Source organism: Miniopterus natalensis, chromosome 4 (genome assembly GCF_054644295.1).
Source record: "Miniopterus natalensis isolate mMinNat1 chromosome 4, mMinNat1.hap1, whole genome shotgun sequence".
In the NCBI taxonomy this organism is placed as follows: Eukaryota; Metazoa; Chordata; class Mammalia; order Chiroptera; family Miniopteridae; genus Miniopterus; species Miniopterus natalensis.
In genome coordinates this window covers 98,820,274-98,846,027 of record NC_142084.1, presented here as the reverse complement: position 1 = coordinate 98,846,027, position 25,754 = coordinate 98,820,274, and the positions used below count along the sequence as shown (strand labels likewise).

Here is a 25,754-nt window from a genome sequence, read left to right as displayed (position 1 = left end):
AACGCTCTCAGGGCTTCACTGTGGACCCCACTGTTGGCCCGAGTTCACTCAGATGGGTAATTTTCAGGACACGTGTGTGGCTGCAGGAGGCCCCCGAGCCCTGCACGGCCCCACGGTTCCTTCAGAAAGTACGCACTGGCAGCCAGTCCACAAACTGGGTCCTGCCAATCACACGGCGTCTCACCCTTCTATCTGTCCCTCCCCATATGACCAGGACATGTGGCCCACCCCACCTGGACGGCACGGGGGCAATTTCTCACCAGGTGGGACTTCTGCACTGGCAAGACATCCCAGCTCTCGCACCGAGCCTGGCAGTGTCTGTGCCGCATTTCCCTGGGATGCAGAACAGAGCCGGGCCTGCCGATCAGCTTACCTGTGCCCGACCCGTGCCATGTGTGCCCGGAAGACAGACTGGATGACAGTAATGGCCTCCTCCTGCCCGGGGTCGCCCTCGGCTTGGACAGTGGGGCTCGGAGCACGAGGTGAGGGAGGGTTCTGCAGAGTAACGATGGGTAGAGCCTCTGAGAACCTGCACCGCCCTCCAGTGTGGCACAGCTGGCACCCTGGACCTCGAGAGCCAGGGAAGGGCACAGCTCTATTTCAGGGGGCTCCCTCATTACTATCAGTCTTAGCCCTTAGCCCCTAGGGATCCTTAAAATGAGCACCCCGTCACTTCCACAGAGGCTGGTAGGACAGGACGCTCAAGTCTGTGCTGTGTTTCTAAGCTTCTGTCTAAATGGCAAGATGGACCTGCTACTTGATATTCTAGCGCCTTGAAGTAACTGGACCCCAAGGCTACGTCCACCCAGGCCCTGCAGGAACCTGGGGAGGGCGAGGCAGGACTGGGACTGGGGGTGCTGTGCATTCCCTGGTTGATGAAATCTGAGAACCTGGGCTGGGCCCCGCCTGGAGGGTTACCTGGCTGGGGAGGCCGGGCACACTGGGAGACGCTGACCTACGCGCTCTGCTCGATAACAGACTTTCCCTGGCCAGGTGTCCCCGGAAAGCGGCCTGAAGCACCGTGGCCGCCTGTCAGGGAGCAAGGAGAGAGATGGGGGTTAATTTCCCAGGAAGCTGGCAGGTGCAGATGAAGGGAGCTTCCAGAGGGAAAGCTCCGATGTCCCGTATGACCACAGGGTCACAGGGGACTTACAGAGCCTCTTCTCTCACCAGAACCTCCTACGGCAACAAACACCGCCTCCGGGGAGGCAGCACAGCTGCCAGGCCCCGTCAAGCACGTCCTGGACCGTAAACGACTGTCGAGTCAGTGCTGTTGGGCTCAGCAAGTCCACGCGGTAACCACAGCTGGCTTCCTGCTGGGGTCGCTATTCCATTCCTACCCTTCCCCTCTCCCCCTCCTGACGTCAAGTGGGGACCGTGATCTCACTCTATCCCAAAGCTTAGCGGTCCTTCAACCTTCATCTTCACGGTTTTCTTAACTACACGTGGGTGTGAACGCGACGCCCTGGGTTCGGGGCAGCATGTTGTGGGAATGGCCCTGCCTCCTGCAGGACGGGGCTCCGGGAACTGTCAGGGGAACGACAGAGAGTCCTTGGAGACCAGACGCTCCGTGGTCACAGTCACCACAGGAAGGCCAGGTGACGGAAATGCCACAGGCATGCGGTCAAGAAACAAGCACAACAAAGGAAAGAGGGAGGCCCCGAGCAGGCGGACATTTGGACGAACCCAGGAGGTTCACAGAGCCACGGTGTCAGCTGGGGGGCAAGGACCACTGACGCTATTTAGGCAGCGGGACAGAAGCCCCATGCGGGCCCACGCTGTCCACGGAGCCCTTGTGACAGCCCCCCATGGAGATCTCACCATCCTCCTGAGCCCAGAGGGGAGGGAACTGCGGCTTAGGGAGGGGATGGGCAGAGGAAGGGCAGGGCCTGGGAGACAGCACAGGCTGGTGTCTGGTTTATGAGCTCACTCTAGAGCCCTGAATCCCAGAGTCATCTTTCACTCATTCAAAAGACAGAACGCTAACCACACGCAGGCACCATTCTCGGTGCCAGGAACACAGTGGCAAAGACAGACGGCCCTGCCTCCATGGCACCTGCCAGGTGGAGACAAAGGCTCTGAGGACACATATAGCAGAGCAGGCAGGCTGGGGAGGGCTGGGGGGTGCTCAGAGGAGGGTCTCCAGGAGGCAGCGATTCAGTAGAGACCTGAATAAAGTGGGAGCAAGACGTGCACATTTCTAGAATGAGAGCCTTTGGGGCGGGGGTGGGGCAGCGAGTACAAAGGGCCTGGGGCAGGAATGTCCTGCTAGGGTCCTTAGGGATCAGCTTAGGGTTTTGTTCCCGGTGTGGGTGGTGTTATTTAGCATTTGAAAGCATCGCCTGGTGGGACAGCTGAGTGGGGACAGAAGCAGGAGTCCCTGGCTCAGATCGGCACTGTCCCTGTGCCATCAGTTCTGTGCTGTCCCTCTCGGCACCTCCCGCTCCAGCCTGGCTCCCCTGTGCTCACACAGACCTGCTCTCCTTCCAGCAAGCACAGTCTTCTGCACGCCTGGGGCTTTACTTGCTCCAGTCTTCTGCCTGGAACACCCTTTCTCTCTCTCACTCCTCAGTCCCCTTGGTTCCCACTCAAGGCCCGATGGAGCCCAAACGCCACCCTCCACACAGAACTGTGATGACTGTTGGCCCGTGTGGATGCAAAGGGGCCACACACTAAACTTGACAAGCTCAGAAAAGGCCTGCGTGCGGGCCTTACAAACTCAGAGACTGAAAGTAACCACAAGGACGGTCTGAAATTAAAACTTCCTAACTGAAAGCAAGTCCTGTGGGCAGTCGAGTCCTAGGCCTGCAGCTTCCTGGACAAAGGTCCATCTTTACCTTGACTGAGCCTCTATTGTCTTTTTGTATCTAAGATAACACACCTTTGGGGTATCTGAGTGATCCCCTTTTCCAGGCCCCTCAGGGCACAGTCTCCCACCAGAGCACAGACCAGGAGCCCCGACTGTTATCTGCCCCACACACCATCCCCACGTGCCGTCGGCTGTTACTACACTGCGCCTCCGACGTGAAGGAAGAGCCCGTCTCTCCATTTTACTCTACCCAGTCCCAGAGGCCCCCTTGGCCTTCTCCTGCCCCCCTAACCTGTCACCAATGGACTTCACGTAACCCTTCTCCTGCCTCCTGACTGTAACGCGTAAAACATGGCAAAACTGCCGTCTCCGGAGCATTTTCTCAATCCATCGAGATTTTGCTTCTGGGCCATTTTGTCAGTTTGGCTCAAATAAACTCATAAAAACTCTTACACCTGTCTGCCCTAATGCCCGTGTCCCGAGGGCCCGCCAGGTGGCCTCAGGCCGCCTGTGATCAGCAGGTGGGCGGAAGGGTGACTGACTGACAGGCACCTGCGGAGGCCGGAGGCCACCCAGACACTGACCAGGTTAGTATCGCTTCTGTGTGCAAACAGCCTTGGGGTCGGGTCCGATTTCAGGGAAACAAGCATTTAACAGACTTTTGGAGACACCCCCACGCAGCTCTCCTGGAACTAGTGAACCGAGCCTTGCTTACCTCATCCAGCACAGCCTTTCTTTTCTGAAAGAGAGAGACAGGGGACGAATTAACTCGAGGATAGCTCTTCACAGTCGTGTCCATTTCCTGATCCTGCCCACCAGTCACCAGGAGGGGAGGTGCTGTGACCGACGGGCGGGGGGCTGGCAGCCCGGGGACCAGCCGCGGCCTCTGCCGTCACGATGGGGCCGCTCCTGCTCCGGGACGGCCGGAGGGGAGCCTCCCTCCGCAGCAGGATCCCACAGCCCCGGCCCGGTGTGGTGTCTGCCCCTCCCCCAGGCACGCATTTCTTGGCCATGTCTGTTCTGTCTCCCGCATTCCCCTGCCTGTCACCTGCACTGACCTCGGAGCCTGCACCTCAGAGAGACTCAGTGAGTGTGGGTTAGTGACCAGGTGGCCGGAGCGGTTTCTGCAGCTGGGAACCAGCTCAGCACATGCCCTGGTTGGCACAGGCCCGCAGCAGGGACCTCCTGGGAGCCCTCACCTGGAGTCTGTACACCTTCCACCGGGCCTGCAGGACCCTGGCGGCCGCGTGTCTGTGCTCCTCCGAGCAGGTGCAGGGGGGCCGGGGCGAGCCCTCCTCGCTGGCGTCGGGCTCAGAGTCCTGCTGAGAGGGACTGCTGGCAGGACGGGCAGGTCGGGGCTCCTCCGGGGCCTGCAGGGAATTGAGGTGTAAGGGTGACTGCACCTCGGGGCAGGTGGCAGGGACCACTTGCCTCGGTACAGGCTGTGCCTATCAGACCCGACTGTCAATCCCAGGAGAAGCTGCTCCCGCCCCACCCAGCACGTGGGCCGGGGCACGGAGGCTGGGTTGCCCTGACCCTGCGCTCCCTGGGGCGCTCTCCCGAGATGCGGGCTCCGTCCGACAGGCAGCTCAGCGGTTTGGACATCACAAGAATGACCTGCCTTCCAGGGTCCTTCTTTGGTCTTTTCAGTCTAATGCTGTTTTACGAGAGTGGGGCTTCTGGGGTCAAAGGCAGCAGGTTTCCAGCTGGGTGTTGACGCAGAAAGAAGCCAGAGCTGCTACCATGACGATCGAAACAGCACTGACTGTGCCACTTGAGGGTCCACACTTACGACCTACGAGCCACCTCTCCGTAAGAATCAAGTCCGTGGACGTTTTCTTCACACCCGTGGAGCTGGAAGAAGCCCTCCCCCAAGGGAGGGAGGCCCAGCAGGTACAAGTCCGGGTCCTATAGACCCACAAAAACCACTGCCCCCGATGGGCCACAGGGTCCCAGCACACCAGCCGGCCACCAGCCTCTCGGGGGGCTGCAGTCACATTCCCCAGGACCCCCGGTGCCCAGCTTCTGTTCCCTTAAGAAGGGCCGTGGATCCCCCATCGTGACATCTCCAGGCCTTTGCTCTCCTGAGAGATGAGTCTGTCACCCCTGCCCTGTGTCACGCAAACAGGTAGTCAGTGACCTGGAAGATGGAGGGACATTTGCTCCAACAGCTCTGGGCAGGCGGTGGGGGACTTTAAACTCTGACACGCACACGTCCTGTCAAAGCCGCCCCCTCCTGTGCTTCTCCTACAAGGACCACTCGCATCCCAGTGCAGAAGGCGCCCCGTTCAGGAGACGCGAACGTGCCGAGTCCCCCACTCTCCTTTACGGGAAGTGCCTTCGGGCAGGAAAGACCCAAAGCTAACACACGCTCATTGTGAAAACTCGAGACAACACTAAGAGCAAGGAAAACGTGTTCAGACTCTCACAGGGAAGCAGCCGGGTTGGGGATCCCTGCAGACACTCCCCACAGGCGTTTTCCTGATAAACGGGGACCAGCACCCTGACCTTCCTGGGGGGAGGGGTTTGTGTCCAGCAGACGACAGGCCACACGCACTTTCCCACGTCAGTGAGCGGAGTCGGCTCTGCCTCTGCAAGGGGGCGGTGCCCAGGCTGAACGCCCTCCTGCGTGCTCGCTGTCTCCTACCTGGCGCCGTCTGCGGCGTGAGCAGGGCTGTCCCTGTGCTGGGAACCGGCAGGGAGCATGGTCACCTCCCTTGGCCCACCTGCGTGGTCAGTGGAAAGCAGGGACCCACCACCCGTTCCTGCCATCTACAGGGACATGATTAATGCCGAGTGTAACTGACTCCAGTCAACCTCCTGAAGAGACTGACAAAGGGTGTGGCTTCTGGAGGGACGAGCTCCGGTCAGCCCACTGACACGGCCACTCGGCCCCGCGCGGAGTCAGTGGACGAGTCAGATCCAAAATTACTGACACTGGAGAAAGCGGCAGAACCCGAGGCGGAGGTGCCGCAGCATCGAGCTGGATCCCCCAACGGCCAGGTGGGGGACGAGCACAGGACTTGTGTCCAGTTTGTGCTCAGGGAGGAGGTCAGAGCTCAGAGGACCTGTCCTATCTCCACCCACACGGTGCCAACAGGGCGCTGCTCCCCCTCCCCCCGAGCGCCCACAGGAAACCTCCGCGGCCGCGGGAGGCGGCTCCCAGAGCCGGGTGAGCTCCACGGTCAAAGCCGTCACTTCCAATTCTGCGGGACGTGGAAAATACTTTCTCCCTGAGGGACACGGCTGACGGGACGGTTTTAAGAAAAAGCAGACACATCTACTCATGGGGCTGCCGCCAGGGCTCACGAGGGCCTGACACAGTCACACACAGGGAAGCCAGAACTTCACTGTCGGGAGCACCCCACTGGGAAGAGACTGTGAGAATCGCCCCAAAAGCGCCGTGGCGCCAGACAAGACACACGGCACGGCTCCACCACAGGACACCGGGCCGCCAGCAGCAAGAACCACCTCGCCCTGCGTCACAGCCACCGGGGGCAGACGGCATGGGCGTCGGGTAAGCAGGGCCTCCTGGGAAGTGGCCATCACGCAGAGGGGCCCGTGTCCTGGACACGGGATAGGGGTTCTGCAGGCCTCAGAACATCACCCACAGATGGAAGCCACCACTGACATGCACCCACACAGTAACACAGACTGCTCTCTACTGATCAAACAGAACAGCTCCAGAAGGGAAGAGATGGACTTGCCATGTCCACCCCTCGCCGCCGGCCGGCAGGACACACGGGGGCCAGGCCGTGCACAGCCTCTGGGGGGGCAGCGAGCACGGAGCATATGCCGCGAGGACGGCCCCTTTCCGGGCCCTGACTCCGTCTCAAGCACACGCAGTTCACGTGCTCACGGACGAGGCCTGAACACTCAGGCTCGGCTACGGAGCCGCCCCGGGGAGGAAGCCAGAGCAGAATTAGAAAACAAATCGTTGGTCAGCCGTGAGCAGCCGGCCATGCCTCCCTTCTGGTGGCCAGTGCCAATCTCCGCCAGGCCACTGCTACTGAAACAGTACGTCACTTTCAGAAGCAACAGAACTTCTTGGCTAAAACGTACCCCAGGTAAAGAGGCCCCATGCTGGCGGGTGTCCGGAACTGCTCAGACCTCAGCAGGTAGAGCGCGCGCAGGGCTGCCCACGCCCTCTGCCAGCTCTAACGTGAGCTCTTTCTGGGCACCAGACCACGTGGCTCCATCTGTCCCAGTTACTGGACAGGCCCCTCTTGCAGGGAACAGCAGGCAGGATTTCCAGCCTCGCGACTGATGGTGAAAGACACCAGCTCGCCCCCGCCACCAGAATCCAGAGTGCAGGGCAGGGCGAGCGACGCATCCCTGCCACCAGGAGTCCGAGTGCAGGTGGCACTGTGCCAGCAGGGACCCTCCTGGCCACAAAGACCACCTGGTCCGTGTAAGTGGAGGGAGCCAGGGTAGGGGACAGGCAGGCTCTGCCCACACTCACCCCCTTCCTGCCCTCAGGCTCTGCAGAGGGGACCTGCCACTCACGTCAGTGCTGACGACCAGTTAGCCCAGAACCTTGGGGTTCAGCAGGCACATGTATAGAAATGAGTGTCGGTGCCGGAGGCGGGAAACGGGATGGAGGCAGCCGGGGCCGTCCCCTCTCGTCTGAGTCCCCGCGCCCAGGCCATACCTCAGGGGTCACTTCCGTGGGGTCGTCTCCCTCTCCCTTCCTAACTGCTTCCAGGTCTTGACACTTTGTGGTCAGAGCTTGAACTTCCTCCCTGTGGGAAAGGGAGAAGGTGACACCGTACCTGCCAACACCGTGTGGGCCCAGCCGCCACCCACAGCACAGGGGCGCGACGGGGCGTCGACTGTCGGCACCCCGTGGGGCGGAGCGGCGTGGGGGCTGGGACGAGGGTCCCCCGGCACCACTCCTGGCACCTGAGAACCGAAAAAAGGCTGACTGCGCAGCGACAGTGACGGAGCCCAGCAGGTGCTCAGTGGGGTGTTAAGGAAACGTGAACAGAAGGAAGCTCGTCCTTGCTACAGAATTAAAGGCCAAGGAAAAACAGCTCTTCACGTGCACCTGCCCTTTTGGTCCAGTTCTGACCTCTGGCCACATCTAGTCACATTTCTTCTGAAAACAAAAATGTTCATGAATTTTAGCAATTGTCTTACTAGTTATTCTGAGTGCTAAGTAGTTCTGCTCAGATTTCTAACCTACTTTTGGGGGCATTTTTTATTGACATAAAAGACTATTTTGTACAATTCAGGGTGTTCAGTAAGTTCACGGCGCTGTGCCGCCATCCTCTGCCTGGTTCTGGCACCCCCGGGGCTTCCATGACCCCCAGGAGCCCCGCAGTCAGTCACTGCCCCTCCCCCAGCCCTCGCAACCACCAATCTCCTCTCTGTCTCTGCCCTGGACATTTCCGAATTACAGGACGTGCGGCTTCCCTCGGTCACGGCTTGAGGCGCACCCACTGTCCCGCGTCAGAGCTGCAGCCCTTTGTACAGATACACTTCAGTGTCTGACCCATCAGCGGATGGACATCTGGGCTATTTCCGATTTGGGGCTGAGGTGGACAATGATGTGAAGGTGTGTGGGGGGCACTGTCCGAGAAGAACGGACACCTGGGCCAGCTCTGAGCCAGCGGTGGGCTGGGCGCCGCTGGGGTGAGGGCTGGGGGCGCGGGAGGTGCCCGGCCAGCTCGCTAACTGGCCTGGAGGGGGAGGGGCCGCTCCCAGCAGGAAGAGCGGGGTCCTGGCCACTCGTAACTCTGACGCCTGGCTCGCTCACCTCAAAGCCTCCTCTCTCGCTCTCCTCGCCTCCTCGCCTTCCCGCACCTCTTCCAGCTCCCTCTCCAGGTCGGCCTTGGTCTGGAGCAGCTGCTTTACCTCCAAGCTGAACAGAGAACCAGAGACATTCAGCGTTTATGAAACAAAGGTCACAGTAATTGCCAGGCCAGCGAGGCTCAGCGCTTGAGCATTGACCTGGGATCCAGGGGATGGAGGTTTGATTCCCGGTCAGGGGACACGCCTGGACTGTGGGCTTAATCCCCAGGTGGGGGCTGCAGGAGGCAGCCCATCAATGACTCTCTCATCATTGATGGTTCTCTCTCTCCCTCTCCCTTCCTCTCTCTGAAATCAATTTTAAAAAAAAAAACTAAAAAAGAAAAAGAAGCAGCTGCCCAACCCCGTCACTCATGACTGTGGATGGACGCGGGGCAGAAGGAAGCAGACAGAGCCCGGCACAGACTCGAGGGGCCGCACCTCTAACCAGCCCCCAGGTGGTGCGGGGCTGCTGGCCTCCCAGGCCACCCTGAGGAGCAGGGTCTGAGGGAGATACTGGGTCTCAGGAGGCTTTAGATTACTCTCAGCAGAACCGAGACTAGAGAAGCCCCAAGTGCAGGGGGCGGTGCATGTCAGGTGGCTGCAGGCCAGGACGCAGAGGCCAGGGAGTAAGCGCTCTCATGGTCGCCACAAGCATTTCACAGTGCACGTCCCATTTGACACACGAGGTGTCACGAACACATTACTGAGTCTAGGCCACTCTGCATAGATCTAAAAGAGAATCTGGGAATCCCCCTAGGGTCTGATGTAGAGAGATTTAAATGACCCCTCTTTCAATGATGTAATATGGCCAATTAATGCCTTCGTTTTACCGCTCAAGCTGCCTGTATTTCACAACCAAAATGTAAGTTTTAGAATCACCTAAAACATTTGTGCAGTTACTGCTGTGGGCTGAGCTCTCTCCCCAATTCACGAGGCCGGTTTAAGACTGGCAAGAATACATTCCAACAGGAACTTGGGGCGCCGGGGGGGGGGGGGACCACATACTCTCTCTCCTGCAGCTGGGCCTGCAGGGCCTTCCGCTCGCCCTTCAGGCTCCGCACTGTGCCCCGGAGACGCTCACTGTCCTCGTGGCGCTTGTTGTCCTCCTGGCACTCGGGTTGGGGCTGCCTGTGGGCCCAGGCGCTGGATGCGGGGAGAGCCAGCGGGTCTGACCGAACCACGTCCAAAGCCTGAGGTTCTGGGCTTTCCACTGAGCTGATCTTCTGGGGCAACACGGGCGCTTGTTAGACGTCACTGCTAGAGACCCCACGGGCGTCAGCCCCGCCCCGCCTGGGAAAGCTCGCCCACTGTGCCCCTGACCTCCTCCGGGGCCTTCCTTTCCTAACAAGCTTGATTTAAAATTGCCCACAAAAGCCCGGCCGGGCGTGGCTCAGCAGTTGAGCATCAACCTAGGATCCAGGAGATTGCAGTTCGGTTCCAGGTCAGGGCACAGGCCCAGGTTGCGGGCTTGATCCCCAGTAGGGGCGGGCAGGAGGCAGCCGATCAATGACTCTCATCATTGATGTTTCTCTCCCTCTCCCTTCCCCTTTCTGAAATCAATAGACATATTTAAAATAATAAATAAAATTGCCCACAAATTATGAAGTTATTATGTTTTCTGCTTTTAAATATGCGAAGTTGTATTTTTAAAGTGTTTCCCTCCAGGTTTACTCTCTCAGCCAAACAATACAGCAGTGCTGAGTATTTCACCCTCTGCTCAGAGGTGCCGGCGCTCTGACTGCGCCAGTCAGACTGCTTAGTCTGCAAATCCATGCTCGGACCTGAGGAAAGTCCACGGCATGGACAAGCAGTTCTCTGTGAGCTCGAGTAGCGCACGTGGGTGAGGCAACCACCTGGGAAGCGATGGGCAGCAGGAGCCCAGGTGTGCAGGTGAGGCTGGGTTCCTGAGGGCGCGGGCCCTTTGCACCCACCACTGTCCTGGCTGGCATGGTGTGGCTCAGGTCCCGCCCCACTCTGGTCTGCCGTGCCCATCTGCAGGGCCACCTCACTCAGCCCCTAAGTCCAGGAGCAAAGCCCCGCACCTCTCCCTGTCTTTATCAGCCACCCATACTCCTCGAGCACGGGCAGGTCCTGGACAAGGCAGGCGACGCTCACCTTCTCCAGCTCTGCGATCCGTCTCAGCAGCCGGGCCTTACTCCACTCCATGTACCCTAGTGGGAGCAACGGGCTTATAAAAGACACTTCCTGCGACCCCCCAACAGGCCCCTTTGGCCAGACCACTGTCTTCAGTGGCCTGACGGCCTGCAGCTCCCCTCCCAGGCTGGCTCCGCCGTGGGGCCCGTGAGGCCAGCAGACCCCTTGCTCCAAAGGGCTTCTCCATGTGGAGTCTGTATCCCTCCCACTGTAGAGTCTCCTCAGGCCTCCATTGGACATTCTTTCCCGATTCTGCCCTCATCAGGCTCTCGCCCCACCTGCCCATCAACACGACTCTTCCAGGTCACCAGGGTCTCCCTGCGCCAGCCCCACAGCCCAGCCCCCGTCACAGCCTCCTGGGTCAGCCCTCGTGTCCTGCACCTGCCCTCAGGCCACCGCTCACTCCTGCCCCCCACCACTCACAGGTGCCCTGATGAAGCCCGGGTCACCTGCTCCCTGGCGGCCACCACGCTCAGTCCCGCCAAGGCCTCGGCCCCGAGCTCACCGGCGCCCCTCCCCCAAACCTGCTCCTCTCTGCACTGTGCGCCGCCCGGTCCAGGACACCAGCAGCCCCTGTGAGGACACTGGGGCTTGGTCCTCTGGGCCCCCTTCCACCACGGTCTGCTCAGCACGGCAGCTGGGGCCTCAGGAAGCGGGTCAGACACTTTCCACGCCTGCTCAGCCCGTCGCCCGGTCTGAGTGGCCTCCCAGCCCTTGTGCTCCACGTGGCCTCACTGCCTCCGTCCTCAGCACCACCATCTCCTCTGCTTCCTGCTGGCCGCTGACTGGTCCCAAAATGTGCCAGGACACACGGGGCCTCTGTGCTCACACCCTCCTGCCTCAAATGCCCTCCCGGTGACCCGCACAGCTGCCCCTCAGCTTGCAGGCCTGTGCTCGGCTGGGCCTGCCGCGGTGGGCCCTCCCTGATGACCCTACCACAGGTGCACACCTGCCCCCACCTGCCGCCTCCTTCACTCCTTCATCCTGCCCCTGGCACTCACCCCACCTGGCCCGCACCCGACCTGCTGGCTCCTCTCCCTCCCTGACCTTCATGAGGGACGTCTGCGTGCCTCTGTTTACTACTCTGTCTGGCACCCAGAACAGAGCTGGGCACACAGCAGGTGCCCACTAATTTCCGGGACACATTCAGCGCAGCATGGCTCAGTGGTGCGAGGCTGCACTAGGGGGGCCTTGCGGTGGGGAGAAAGGGCCTATGTCTCCCTCAGAGAAGCAGGGGCGTGGCCCCTCCCTGCGGGTCCCCCGGGGTGGCCAAGGGAAGGTACCCTTTGTCCGGGAGACGGTGGGCGAGCTGCTCAGCACGCGGTCCAGGTCCTCCTTCAGGCTCTGGTTCTCCTCTGTGAGCTCCTGCACACTCCGGGACAGGCTCAGCAGGGCACTGCTCAGCTTCTTCTGCCTCCTGAGACCAGCTCTCTTCTCCACCACAGGCCTAGAGACCACAGAACCAGGCCACCGAGTTCACACCGGCCTAGCAACTGTGTGCGTGGGGGCAGGAGGGCTCTCGGCCCCGGGGGTGCCACGGGTGAGTGTGGGAGTCACACGGAACATGAGCTCTGACCCCGTAAGCAAGCTGTCACCCCAACAGAATTCCGTCTTTGCAGTTAGTGACCGTATGACCAGCACCATGCCCAGGTCTCCATGGTGCTGTCGCCAGTGTGGACCTCCTGCTCCATCAGCACCTGTAACCAGGGCTGAGTCGCCTCCCATTCCCGAGCCTAAAGCACAGGCCCCCTCGTCCCTCGGGCTCTGTGTCTCCAAGTCTGCTGCTCGCCACCGTTCATCAGTGACCCCGGCTGATGCATGGCAGGTGTGCAGTTGCCATGGCCACGGCCAACTCCGGGCCTCAGCCCTCATGTCACCGCGTGTCATTCACAGTCTGCCCAGGGCCCGCTTTTCACGCTTTGGGCGTCAGCGAGCCACCGTGTCAAGCAGCCCCTCAGCGCAGCACGTCCAGTGCTCTCGCTGGAGACGACACAGCCTCGAGGGCCCTGGGGTCAGTGTTACCGCAGCAACGATGTACAGCAAGGAGGGCGCCCTGAACAGCAACACCTAAACACACACCCAGTGGGCAGAGGCTGCAGGAAATCACCCGCCGTCCCCAGGGCCACACGCTTAGCATCTGACGGCCCAGCGCTCTGCAGACCAGGCGCAGAGCTGCTGCGAGTGACAGCCGACGGCAGCACCGCCCGCCCTTCACAGAAACTGTGCCAGCCCCGCTGTGCCAGCTGGGCACAGGGAAGCCGGCCTGGCAGTGCAGCTGCTCTGGGACGTGCGTCACCTACAGAGGCAGTGAGCAGCAAGGCCGCGTCTGAAGGGACCAAGGCTTCCACAGTCTGCTGACGGCCTGTACCGTCTGGGAGGGGTAAGGGGAACCTGTGTGACAGGGACACCTCGATGTCCCCCTAACACGTGGAGTCTGGAAGCCAGTGCTTGCCGACTGTAAGCTGGGGCTGCAGGTGTTTGGACAATGACCGCACGGGGCACGTGCTGCTGGTGAGCATGAGTGGCTGTGAGGCGCCTCCACAGCCATGGCAACGGGAACACAGCAGACACCACTAAGGAGTGAGCTTAACACAGAGACAGCGCTCGCTGCGGCCCGAGATTACCGAGACCACCGTACCGTGTCCTTCCTGTCGGTTCCGAGCTCGCCAGCAGCGTCTGGAGACGATGGATCTGCAGAGACCAAGGTGAGGGGTGTCAAGGTACCAGCGAGCACACGGCCGCTCTCCTCTGACAGCTGCAGTCAGATGCCAACGTCTGCCCGCAGGGAGAGGTAACTGCTGGGTGCTGTGACTCGTTCACGCTGACACAGGGCAGGGTCCCCACAGTGCTGCCGGTGGCCACCCCACGAGCCGTGACCCGCTCCCTCTCCTCCGGCCCTGTGCTTGCTCCAGGCAGCGGGCACCCACCTCCTCGTAGTACGTCTCCATGATAATCCGCATCTCTTCCAAGCTCGTGGTCTTCATATCAGCCTGCAGTTTGCTGAAAACCCACGTCGAGTTAGTGCGCGGAGCCAGCATTCCCGGGCAGGGACAGAGGCCTGTCCCCTGGACCTCAGGGCGGGACATGCTCTGGGGAGCTGGGCTGGGAGGGAAGGGATGAGCCGCCAGAGCTGCTGCAGGCCTCACACGAGATCCCCCGACTGATGGGAGAACTGCTCACACCCACGGGGGCCCTTCCAGGTGGACTGGCTACGTCCCAGGGGTGACAGACTCCCTGATGATGATCTTGGCTAGTAAGAGGCTGTCCTTAAAGCTGGACACCTTTGGGGTGGGTGGAAGTTGTATGCAGGACAGAGGATTGTCTTTCTTTCTACCGTCAGTATAATTATCTGTTCTTAACTGTTAACAGACTTTAAATAAAGGGACTGACAGAGAAATGAAAGTTAGAGTTCAGGATATGGAAACAAGAAATCAGCAAATACAAAATTTTAAGTTGACAATTTCAGCAAGAAACAAGGAGCCAGGAAACTATTGTGTAAAGCAGAAGGTGGGCAACAGAAAGTGGGAGCTGAGATTTCCGTAAATCGGCTCAAGCGCAGCCGGGAGGCCCCTCTGCTCCCAGACAGCAGGACAGTGGCCAGGCGGCCGCGCCAGGGCAGCAGGCCGTGCAGGCCGAGGGGCGGCTGGGGGGCAAGCCAAGCGTTAGTGCTTCTGTGCCAAGGCCCACAAGGTTCATGCTGGAGGTGAAGAGGGAGCCACGGGGGCTAAGGAGAGAGCCCGTCTTACATGTGGCAGCAACGTAAAGGCGCAAGGAAAACACTGTTCCTTACTGACGCCTGCAAAAGGCAGCTAATATTGACTCTCTTTTTGGCAGAAAGATGAAGTTGGGACCAGGGACATGGAACAGAGGGTGGCGGGTGGGACTAAAGCTGCCGTCGGGGACACGGAGCCAGCACTGGGTGGAAATGAGGCAGGATCCCGCCGAGCCGCAGCCCCAGGAGGGACGGGGCACCTGCGGCGTCTGCGGCCCCGGCCCCCTACCTGATGGTGCTGTCCTTGTCCTTGCACTGCTGCTCCAGCCGCAGGACCCTCTGCTTCAGCCCGTTGATGACCTGCCAGCAGGACACGCGTCAGGTGCCTCCCGCCCTGGCCCTGAGGAGGCAGCACCCCCAGCACGGTCACCGCTAACTGTCCTCCCTGTTTATAATCTGCACACACCCTATGAGCTAGAATTTCTTTAAAAAAAAAAGTTTTTACTGACTTTGAGAGAAGGAGGGAGAGAAACACCAATGACGAGCGAGCCACGGTCAGCTGCCTCCTGCAGGCCTCTCTTGCTCTCAAACAGCAGGACCCGGGATCGAGCCTGAACCCGGGTCCGTGCCCGACTGGGATTTGAACCAGGGACCTCTTGGTTCCTCCCTAAAAGTGCCCGTTACTGTCAGGACTCCACATCCTCGCCCAGATCACGCCCGTGTTTCGGAACACGTCTGGACCCTCTTACATTCTTTAAAACTCCTCCTGAAGTTCTGATGAAGCGGGACCCAATCTGAAAAGCTTCTCCCCAGTCGGCAGCTGTAAGTGCAGAGCCTTTTCTCTTGGGTCTTTGGGACAGTCCCAGAATGAGCGCAGTGGACGAGAGGGGCCTGGCGTCCCAGGCCACCCTGTGCACATCCTACTCCAAGCACGTGGTGCCTCCCGGCCCTGTGGTGCTAGTTTCCATCGTCTGTGTCTACACGGCTACTTCACGGCTGAGGCTTCACACTCGGCATCTTAGGACAGTGTCTTCCCTCCAGGACTCACTGCTGGGGACCGAGGGGGACCCTGGCCCAGCCTCAAGGTCATTCCCTGCAAACCTAATTTGGGCCAATCTCTCAGCTTCCTGGTTTTAAAAATGGGGGGTGACATCCCTGTCACGAAAGCCAGACGAGATCCTGCACCTGCACAAACTCGCCCAAGTGAGTCCTGCTCGCAGACTCCGCCTTCCCGGGCACTCGCGGCTCTCCTGGGCGCTGTGTGGTAGTTCCTGGTGCTGTGCTCAGGGAGCCGGCTGACCACCCGGCGTCTTCTTCCCAGGGCAGCGCAGTCTCCGTGGCTCTGGAGAAACTACTGCATGGACCAAACTGAACGCGGTCCTCCCCTGCCCACTGTCTGGATCCTTTCCGCCGCAGTCTTAGGGGTTTTTACGACAAATCTGTCATCAAACCATCAATCACACCATTGGCACCATTTCATTCTTTGTGTTCAAGAATCTCAAACCGCGTCCCTTCCGTTTCCTTGCAGAATTTCAGTTTAAAAAACGTACTTCCTTGACCGCATCTGTCTACTGAGGGGCATTTTCTCCGGCTGTTAGTTTACTGCCCAGCGCTGGCCACACAACGGCTCTGCGCCCACCTTGCCGTCTCCTTCGGTCTGTACGGTTATTAGAACAGGAGGCGTGTGTGCTGAGTTCACTCCTGCTTTGCTCGCTCTGCACCAGTGTCACCAGGCAGGTCTGACGTGTCTGCCTGGGGTGGTGGGGAAGCCCCGTGTGGCTGCGTTTCCTACAAGATGTTCCGCCTGTGGAAGCGGCTCGGCCCCCACGTCCCCCTCAGTCCCCCACAGCCACGTCCGGGGATCCCTGAGGCTCGGGGAGACGGTTAGGGAGCTCTGGCCCCTCCTCTGTACCTGCTACACGGGTACAGGTGCTTTAGAGAAAAGGCGTCGCACTGTAGGCTGTTTCTAAAGTCAGATTTCAGCAGAAAGGTTACCTGTCAGGCTGCAGCTTTACTTACCCAGCCAGCGTCAGGCCTTTTCTCTCCCAGAGTCCACACAAAATCCGGGCCCTGTGAGAGAGGGGGAGACGTGAAAACACGCCAGTCAGGCTCAGCCCTGCCCGTCCATCCTCCAGCCGGGCACCCCCGCGGGTGGGCACGTACCCGGGTCGGGTCCAGCAGCTGCTCGATCTGCCGGTCCTTCCGTCCGTTTTCCTCCTCCAGGCGCCGCAGCTTCGTCCTCAGCAGATCCAAGTCGCTTTTCTGCATGTGCAACAACTGGAGAGAGGAAGGGCGCGCACGCTGCACACACCCTTGCACACACCTCCCCCGGGTGCACACCACGCAGAGACGCCCGGGCGCCAAGCTCACAGCTGCCTGGCTCCCTCAGGGCTGCGCGTGGTGCAGGGTGGAGTCGGACGTCACAGGAAGGAGCGCCGAGGGCGCCGCTGCCATTCGTGGGTGGAGACTGGGGTAAGGGCCAGCTAGGTGCAGGACCGCCCCACGCAACTAAGAACTCTCCCACCCGAAGCGCCACGCAGCCCCCCGGGGAAGCGCGGCTCCGCACGCCCGCGGCCCACAGCACTTCCGGCCGGTGCCAGGGTCCCGTGCCCTGCGTCCCGGTGAGAAAGCCACTGTCAGCCCATTGCTGACTCATCAAAGGCTCACGTCCATTTAAGATCCTTATTCTCAACGAAGGCTCGGGGGCTTTATCTGCGGATGGAATTTTCACCAATCTGTGGTGAACCGAGAGTTTTTCACAGGAGCTTATTTGATTTCTAAAACTGTCCTGTTTTTGTTTTTGTTAATCTTCGCGCTGGGGATATTCTTCCCGTTGCTTTTCAGAGAGGGTGGAAGGGGGAGGGAGAGAGAAACATCGACGTCAGGGACACACATCGACTGGCTGCAGCCCACGTGCACCCTGACCAGGGCTGGGGACGGAACCTGCAACCAGGTACATGCTCTTGACCGGAATCGAGCCCACGACCCTCTGGTTCGCGGCCCGACGCTCTAACCACTGAGCACCGCCGGCCAGGGTGACTGTCCTGAACTTTGACGTTACAGTCTTCCTACTATTTTGAACTCCCACAACCCTCTTATGACACGAGACGGTCGGGCGCCTGGGATGTGTTTCAATGGTCTCTCTTGAAAAAGGCTTTTCCTAAAAGTGCGAGGTGCACCCAGCGCCCAGGCCTCGCCACTTGATGCCCACAGGTCGCCAATGCCACAGGGCCTGGCCGCCAGCACCAGCCTGTTTCTGAGCCACCAGTTATCTAGGGAACAACCTTCTGCCCCCAAGGCGTTCTTGGGCTCAGAGGAGGGACAGTGTCTGAACAGCCCAGCCACCCTGGAAGGACGCCGCCCAGTGCACACCCCACTGAGGGGGCCGGCAGGTCAGCCCACGTGGACGAGCGTCCAGTGGGCAAGTCAGTCGATGCACACGCGCTGGGCAAGGTGAGGAAGCGGACAGTGGGAATTCTGCTCCCGGAAGCATAGAGCCCTCTCGCTTTCCCCTCGCTCCTGCTTTGTGCAGCTTTGGGCGTTGTGGGGAGAAGGCAGGCTACCTGGGGCCTCGGGATTCCGGGGGCGACACGCGGAGATTCCACAGACAGGCGGGTACTGACAATAAAACACCGGACGGCCGCATCGTCACGCCCGCCCGCGACGCACGGGCCTCTGACGGCCACCCGTCCTCCGGCAGAGCGCAGACAGACAGCGGGCGCCGGGCCCACCTTCAGCCAGGTCACCCGCCGGGGTTCCGCTTGGGTCACCCTAAAGCTCACGCTCTCCACGCAGCTGCGCCCCAGCACAGCCCTCATTTTCCATCCACGGCGGGAAGGCGGCCACTGTTCAAAGCCCACGAGAGCAGGGGAAACGCTACCTTCTTCAGGCCCATGATCTCGTCGTACATCTCCTCCTTCTCTCTGTAGACCGGCGTCCCCGGGACGTGACCTGGGGGAAGACACAAGCCCCTTAAGGGACCTGGAAGGAGAAAGACTTCTCGGCTCTATCTTAAGAAAAACAGGGAAGTTAATATAATTGTCCTTGAAACAAAAAGAGTAGAAACATTTCAATGGTTTTAGTCTGATCACGATGCTGTCCCTTCGGAGACCGGCCATGCTGTGGAGGGCGGGGCAGGATGGAGGTGTGAGGGACGAACCGGGAGGGGTTGGCGGAGGCGTCAAAGGAGCTGCGACGTTTACAATTCAACAGAAGCACAACAAACGCCCTCCGGATGTCCAAGCTGTGGAGAGCACTGGGGTCACCGACACCCACGGGCCAGGACTCTAGGACAGGCCAGCAAATGTGTAAGGTGACGCACGGGGCAGTGAGGTGTCGCCAGGGAGAGCGGAGGGGGACAGGTGGGGAAACGCCAGACAGGAAGGCAGAGTCGTGAGAGCAAACCCATCCTTTCTGGTGAGGTTGGGGCTTTTCAGTGCTATTTGCAATTTACGTTTCTAGTATTATTTAAACTATTGATGTAGATACGACTCTACATTCGGGAGGGAGGGGCAAGGGAAGCCTGGGCGATGTCACGGTCTCATCACGAGTGCCGCTTCCTGGGGGGGCAGAACGGACACTCAGGGTCCCTGTCCCCGGGACGCTCGTACAGGAAGCCCTGACCCGCCCCCTTCCTGCTCCTGCTCAGTCTCGCCTGTCGCCCACGTGCTCACCACTGCTGGCAGAACGCCTGAGGTCTGACCTCTTCACTCTCAGTGCCTCCGTCAGATAGTCGGGGGTGCTGCTGGGGGGGTGGGTCCAGGCATGCTCCAAGGTGAGGCCTGGCTTCGGGGGGTGGGCCACACCTCCTGCTTGGAACGTGCACGGGTTAATATGACAGGTACGAGCTACGAGCAAGTGCAATGGAGGCTTCACCTCTATCTTCCTGGCGTGAAGGAGGCTTGGCAGCCAGCAGACGCCGCACTGGTGGCGAGCTAGAGACGCTTAGCAGCTGCCGCTCAAAAAAGAGGAAAGCCCCGCCTTGCAGCCTTTGCTGTTCCCACGGTACACGTTCCCGTGGTACACGTGTTCCTGCCACGAGCGGCTTCAAGCCGCCAGTCAGTGTGCTATCACCAGCTCACAAAACCCCTGACAACCTACAGCTCTGCAGGCGGCGGGAGCGACTCCACAGAGCCACCAGCAGCACTGACAACCAGGGAACCAAACAACAGAGTCACAAGCGCCAACCATCAGAAACCATGCCATGTGTGACGTAAAAGCAAGGAGGCTCAACATCTTTCAGAAGCGTCCTAGGAATCACCCAAAGAAGTCATGTTGAAAACTCCACCTTGAGTCACTGCCCGCCCGCCTACAGCCCCTTGGCGGGAGGGTCGCCGTGGAGACCCACGTACCTTGCTTCGAGCTTCCCAGCCACAGCTTCTGAGGCGTCAAGGACATTCGGTTTCCAAGAGGCATGCTGGGGGCCGTCCGCAGGGACCTCCAGCACACCGCTGTCCTCGGCTTACAGTAATACGGTGACTCTAAAAGCCAACGCAGGGTTTTAGACCAAGTGCCCACGTCCCTCACCCATGCACTTTGGAAAGACAAAGTGACACAACATATTCACAAAGGCTCCAATAAAATCTGCCCGACAAACACAAAAGCTACAGTGATGACAGGCACACATGCTTACCTTTGTTTAAATTTGGTTATAAAGAAATATCATAAAGGAAAATTTATTTAAAAATAAATCCTGCCCGGCCAGGCGTGGCTCAGCGGTTGAGCGTCGACCTGGGATCCAGGCGATTAGGGTTTGATTCCCGGTCAGGGCACATGCCCAGGTTGCGGGCTTGATCAATGACTCTCTCATCATTGATGTTTCTATCTCTCTCTCTCCCTCTCCTTTCCTCTCTCTGAAATCAATAAAGATATATTTTTTAAAAAAATAAAAAAATAAATCCTTAATTCTGCCAATATTTCAATATTTAATTTCCATTCAATTTTTTAATTGAATTTCTCATTCAATTAATATATACTTTCACTAGTTGCTATCATAGCGAAAGAAATTTTGTAACCTTTATACTTAACAATGTAAACATTTTTTCATGTCCCTACATAGTAAGTAATAACACTTAGAACTTAATATGTAAAATATCTAGAGAAAATAAAAATAATTATACTTTCGCTCGGTGGTTAGGGTGTCAGTCCGAGCAGCAGAGGGTTGAGGGATCGATCCCTGGTCCCCGGCAGGCGCATCTGGGAGGCAACTGATCAATGTGTCTCTCTCTCTCCCCCCTTCTACTTTCTCTAAAAATCAATGGAAAAATATCTGCAGGTGAGGATTAGCAACCATCAAAATAATAATAATTATTATGCCTTTCCAGGGTATTTCTGAGTTTATCGTGAAGATGGGGGAAACATTTCAAAAATATTTTTTAGTCTGGGGTTTTATCTTTAATTTTGTAAAATATGACAAATCTATGCAAAAACTACATTATTTATAAAACATGCTACTATCAAATAGCCAAGAAATTCATATCTGTAGAAGGTCCTGAAAATCTAAGTCTAATGTATTTAATTTTTTAATTTCCAAGTTTCTCCCAGGGCTTCAAGATCATGGAGAAGTTCCCATTGTCACTCAGAACGAGGGACTAAGGACACATCAGACCCCCCCTGCCGCGTCCCACTCACCAGGACCACGTACTGCACCTCCCGGATATCCTAAAGGCCTTCCAAATGTCAAATATCCACTCAAGTGCTCATTTTTAAAAGTAAATTAGTGATCAGGAGACCCCACAAATGATATTCCCTCTTCAATGCATGTGATTCGTCAGTAAATAGTAAAAGCAGAGCTACGAGCAAAGGAGAAACCAAACTAACGGCCAAGGAGCCCAGTGTCTGCGGGAGGCTCCGTGGGACGGTGACAGCTCAGGAGCCCGCTTGGCTGGACCTCCTCTCACTGGGACCACCAGGAAGGCGGTGACCCCAGGAGCGCGCACTCCCCAGGTCCACACACAGAGGCCACGCGGCCGCAGCGTCGTGCCTCAGTGGCCCTCCGTGTTCAAGGAACAGAGCATTCTGGGTCTCCCTCCCCGGACACCGGGAAGCGCAGCTCCAACAACCACTTTCCACCTGAACTGGAGAGGCCCGGGCGGGCGGCTCATCATACTTACTCGGTGATGTGGGCGAAGGTTTGTGGAAACTCTTCCTCTTTGTTTTCTGAAAGGAGAACCGAGGGAAAGCAGCTGAGCCTTCTGAGCAGCCGTGGCCTCGTCACCAGCACTGGTGTGTTCAGAGTGGCCAGGGTGTGAGGGCAACGAGGGAGGGGACTGACCCACGGAGACAGTCCGGTCTGAGCAATGCCAGGAACACGGGGCCCACGGCTGAGCCCGGGCTGAGCAGAGTTCCCTCAAGTCCTGGTGGCACCAGTCATGTCACAGACACAGAGGGTGCGGAAACTTAAATTCAGCTGGAGACACTGCACAAATGGTGAACCTATCCACCCTGGCTGTCCCCAGGCCTGGAGCACTGGGTGTGACTATCCCCGAGGGCAGACTGAGCAGCTGAAACCTCGTACACAGAGCAAGGAGGAGGGGCCCGCAGAGGAGCGAGGCTGTCTGGAGGACCATTGGGGACAAGCAGGATGCCAAGCCCAGAGCGGGCACCAAGGAGATGCCCCACCTCGAGGTCATGGGGCCGTGTGGCCGGGAATGACACTCCCTCCACCGTTTCCTCACCGGCTCCACATCAGGTGGGGCCTTCCCCTCACTCGGCTTCCAGTGGAGGCACTGGCTTTGCCCCAGGCAGGCTGGACTTCACCAGGGACGGCTTGGGCCCATGTCCTCAGTGGGGCTGAGGGACAATTCTGAACCCTGCAGTGGCCCTCACTTCAGACAATGGATGGCACAGCTGGGGGAGTGGAGGTTTCCGGGTGTCAGACACCCTCGGGTGGGCAGACCGCACGTCGGCTGGAATCCTCCCAGCTGGGAGGACAGCTCCCTCCTCTCACTAGCAAGCCCTGAGGGAGGGCCGAGGGGGGCCACAGTGTGCCCCTGGACCCCAGACCTGCCCAGCCTGCTGTCAATGCTTCGCGTGGGGACCGGGCCGGCCAGGACATTGCTGAGCAGCTGCAGAGAGCATCCCTCCTCCCACGGCCGCTCGGAGGACCTTGCCCTGAGCCCCGCTCCCTCCCCTCACGTGTCAGAACTGGGGGGCTGGAGGCAGGGCCAAAACCCAATGCAGGCAGGTCCTTGTTGACGGCCTCATGTACTCTGCCAGGACTAACTTGTGAATGAAAACTTTGAACGGTCAGTTATTCAACTCCAACTAAAGTCTTGCTACTGCTCAAACGCGGAGCAGCACCCGGAATCTGTGTTCCAGGTCTAAACCCAGCCGTGCGAGGGGCGCCTGCCGCACACATGAGTGACGTGTGTAAGGGAAGTCACCGGCACCGGGACGCGCGGTGGCCTCCTGATGACACTCACCGTCTCGAGGTCGGAGTCCAAGGAGATCGCAGACAGACTGTCATCTCCCTGCGGGAAGAGATGCAGACATTGAAACTTCAAGGCACCGGCGTGGCCCCCAACAGTCACACTCACAGCCTGTCCACGTCCACGCCGCTGAGGCAGAAACCCAAACACCCGCGGGAGTAACTGCGGGCACTGGAAGCTGGCAGCAGGCCGCTCGGCTGCCTCAGGAGGGACCGGTGGAGACACAGAACAAACCCTCCTCCGTCTGTCAACCGGCAGTGAAATTTCCAGAGTCGCTGGGGACTTCTGATCAAGAATCAGCTCCTGACAAGTATTTCATTTCCACCTGGTCTAAACGCCCTCAGATTCACTGTCACAGCAAAGCCCAAGGAACCTGTGACAGTCTCCCGGCGACAAGTCAGACTCATGTGGAAACCCACGAACACCTGCGTTGGGGGCTGATAAAGGCCCTGCCTTCCTGTTCCAGTGCCTGCCCCAGCCCAGCGAGTGACGTAGATCTGACTGGCTTATGCCAGTACCAGGCTGCTGGTCCCTGCGGCACGGTGGGAAAACCGTCAGCTCCTGACGGTGACAGCGGCCTCCGCGAGCCACACACGCGTGTGCGCACAATGGCAAAGGGCAGAAATCGGACTGGCCAGGAGCCTTAGCCACAGCTTTTGACCAATGAGTGGCTTCTGCTGACCCATGGGGGACCCCAGTAGTTAGGCTAAAAGACTGAAGCCCTTTTACAGGTGCTGGCTCTTCGATCACTGGTGGTCACCGCAGGCTCCCCTTCATGCTGCGGCTCTGCCCTGTGGGGCCTGTCACAGCCCTGGCAAGGTGAGCAGCACCCACCCCCCACGTGGTCGGCACTGTGTGAGGTTCACGAGCAAGGCTGTGCCGAGAAACGTGAGGGACTGGACAGACTGGCCAGAGCCTGCCCTGCTGAGGTTCCTGTCTGGTGAGACAGAGCCCAGCTCAGCGAGAAGCCACAGTGAGCCTGGGCCGGGGACTGCGCCTCCTAAGTCCCCGGGGAGCTCGGCACAGACTGGATTATGTCTCTGCCCTCAGAGCCTGGCAAGTGTAAGGGGCTTAGTAAACGCATGTGAAAGGCCAACTCTAATACCAAAAAATGAAATGAAATTGAAAGCCCTGGCCAGTGCGGCTTAGAGGTTAGGGGGTCGGCCTGTGAACCAAAGGGTTGAGGGTTCGATTCCTGGTTGGGGGCATGCAGCTGGGTTTCTGGTTCACTCCCCGCCCCAGGTCAGGGCAAGCGCAGGAGGAACCAATCAATGTGCCTCTCTCACATCGATGTCTCTCCCTCTCTCTCTACCCCCTTCCCTCCCTTCCACTCTCTCTCTGAAAAGCAACGTAAAAAATATCCTCCGGTGAGGGACAACAAAAACAAAACACACAAAACCCCACAAAACAACAACAGAACACACCAAAGAGCAAAAGCCGGAAAACGGGTCACTAAAGTGGAGGAGCCCACAGGTGAGAGTATTTAAAATCACGTTCTTGAACACGTGTGGACACGGGGAAAACGCCAACAACACGTCAGATGGCAAAGGTTACAGACAATATCAATCTCTCACTTTTTAAACCGGCGTGGAAAAAAAAGAGGCACTGAAAAAACATCAGAAGGAAACACACCAAGCATTCCCCAGTTTTCCGTGGCAGGCAGGTTGCGGGTCCTAAGTCCTTCGAATTCTCCCTACCGGGCAGGCATCGTTTTTGTCAGCCCAGTATAAGAGGTTACTTTTCAGGGAAGAAGGAGCAGTAGCGGAAGCCGTGTAGACGGCCGGGCAGGCCTTCCAGATGGGGCAGGACCCTGGGCCTTAGGGACCAGCAGGGAACTGCAGCTGCTCTGGGGCCAGCGGCCCTCAGCCCTCCTCTGGGTGAGCTCTGCCAGCGCCACTGAGCACTGTCAAAGGGAGCAAAGGTCCCTTTGCCTGGAACCCTCCAGAAGCGTCCCACTGGGCCCTGAGAAAAATTCAAACTCCCGGCATGGTCTGCAAGGCTCTCCGTGGCCAGGCCCCAGGCACACGTCCCACGCCCCCCCCACAACAGACCCAGAGGCTTCCCTTCAGGCCCTGGGGCAGCTGCGGCTTCGCATCTCAGGGCCTTTGCACTGGCTGGGCCTCTGCTCCGGATCTCCCAGGGCACCTGCGAACCCCTCAGAGCAACTGTCCCCCACACCCAGCCGGAACCGCCCTCCCTCACCTGCCGGTCCTCAGCCTGTGGCACGTCCCCTTTCTGTCACCTCGCCCTCCCCCTGCTGCGAGGCGGCTCCTGCACACACACCCAACAGGCAGTCCTGGGCCAAAGCCCTGGGTAAAAAGCGGGGGGCTCAGGGCCGCCTGTCCTGACCCCTGGGGGAAGCTGAGGGGCACCTCCTCCTGGAAGCCTCCTCTGATGGGCACGGGGCAGGGCGCAGTCCGGAGCCTGGGCCCCCCCTTGCCCGTTCCGTGGCCCCGGCCCTGGAGGCGCGGGGTGCGCGGGCACCTACACTGTGAGCTCCGACTCCGCGCTCGCTGGGCCTCGCAGGCGCCGCGCTGCGCCCAGGAGGGCTCCCTGGAGGCGGCGGCCTGTGCACGGGCGGGCGGGGTCCAGCGGCGCCGGGGGCGAGGCGGGGGGTGGCGACCCGGCCGGACGCACGGGGGCTGCGGGGCCGCTCTTGTGCGGTAACAATCCCGGCAGCTGTCACCGCGCCCGGCCGTGCGCCCCGCCCCGGCCCGCAGACCCGGCCCGCAGGCCCGGCGCGCCGGGCAGCGCGGAGGGAGGCGGCCCGCGCGCACTCACCGTCTCCGAGGCCGGGTCCCCGGTACCCAGCGACATGGCGGCCGCACGGCGGGCGCGGGCGTCCGGTCCCGGGCTC

At 59.4% G+C, this 25,754-nt stretch overlaps 1 protein-coding gene across 1 annotated transcript in view; it reads right to left on the bottom strand.

The window, feature by feature from the left end:
* The window catches only part of IQCE (IQ motif containing E), a 29,865-nt gene extending 4,111 nt beyond the window's left edge, over nucleotides 1–25,754 (bottom strand). Inside the window, exons 1-20 of the mRNA XM_087817029.1 lie at nucleotides 25,679–25,754; nucleotides 22,892–22,939; nucleotides 21,581–21,626; nucleotides 19,820–19,948; nucleotides 19,142–19,276; nucleotides 18,349–18,419; nucleotides 16,632–16,745; nucleotides 16,488–16,538; nucleotides 14,758–14,828; nucleotides 13,684–13,756; nucleotides 13,395–13,447; nucleotides 12,040–12,203; nucleotides 10,718–10,773; nucleotides 9,608–9,825; nucleotides 8,568–8,672; nucleotides 7,461–7,551; nucleotides 4,009–4,179; nucleotides 3,525–3,548; nucleotides 919–1,029; nucleotides 374–495 (exon numbers count right to left, since the gene is read on the bottom strand). Of these exons, the coding sequence (XP_087673155.1) occupies nucleotides 374–495; nucleotides 919–1,029; nucleotides 3,525–3,548; nucleotides 4,009–4,179; nucleotides 7,461–7,551; nucleotides 8,568–8,672; nucleotides 9,608–9,825; nucleotides 10,718–10,773; nucleotides 12,040–12,203; nucleotides 13,395–13,447; nucleotides 13,684–13,756; nucleotides 14,758–14,828; nucleotides 16,488–16,538; nucleotides 16,632–16,745; nucleotides 18,349–18,419; nucleotides 19,142–19,276; nucleotides 19,820–19,948; nucleotides 21,581–21,626; nucleotides 22,892–22,939; nucleotides 25,679–25,714 (1,889 nt within the window). The 5' untranslated portion in view covers nucleotides 25,715–25,754. The remainder of the gene's footprint in view (nucleotides 1–373; nucleotides 496–918; nucleotides 1,030–3,524; nucleotides 3,549–4,008; nucleotides 4,180–7,460; nucleotides 7,552–8,567; nucleotides 8,673–9,607; nucleotides 9,826–10,717; nucleotides 10,774–12,039; nucleotides 12,204–13,394; nucleotides 13,448–13,683; nucleotides 13,757–14,757; nucleotides 14,829–16,487; nucleotides 16,539–16,631; nucleotides 16,746–18,348; nucleotides 18,420–19,141; nucleotides 19,277–19,819; nucleotides 19,949–21,580; nucleotides 21,627–22,891; nucleotides 22,940–25,678) is intronic.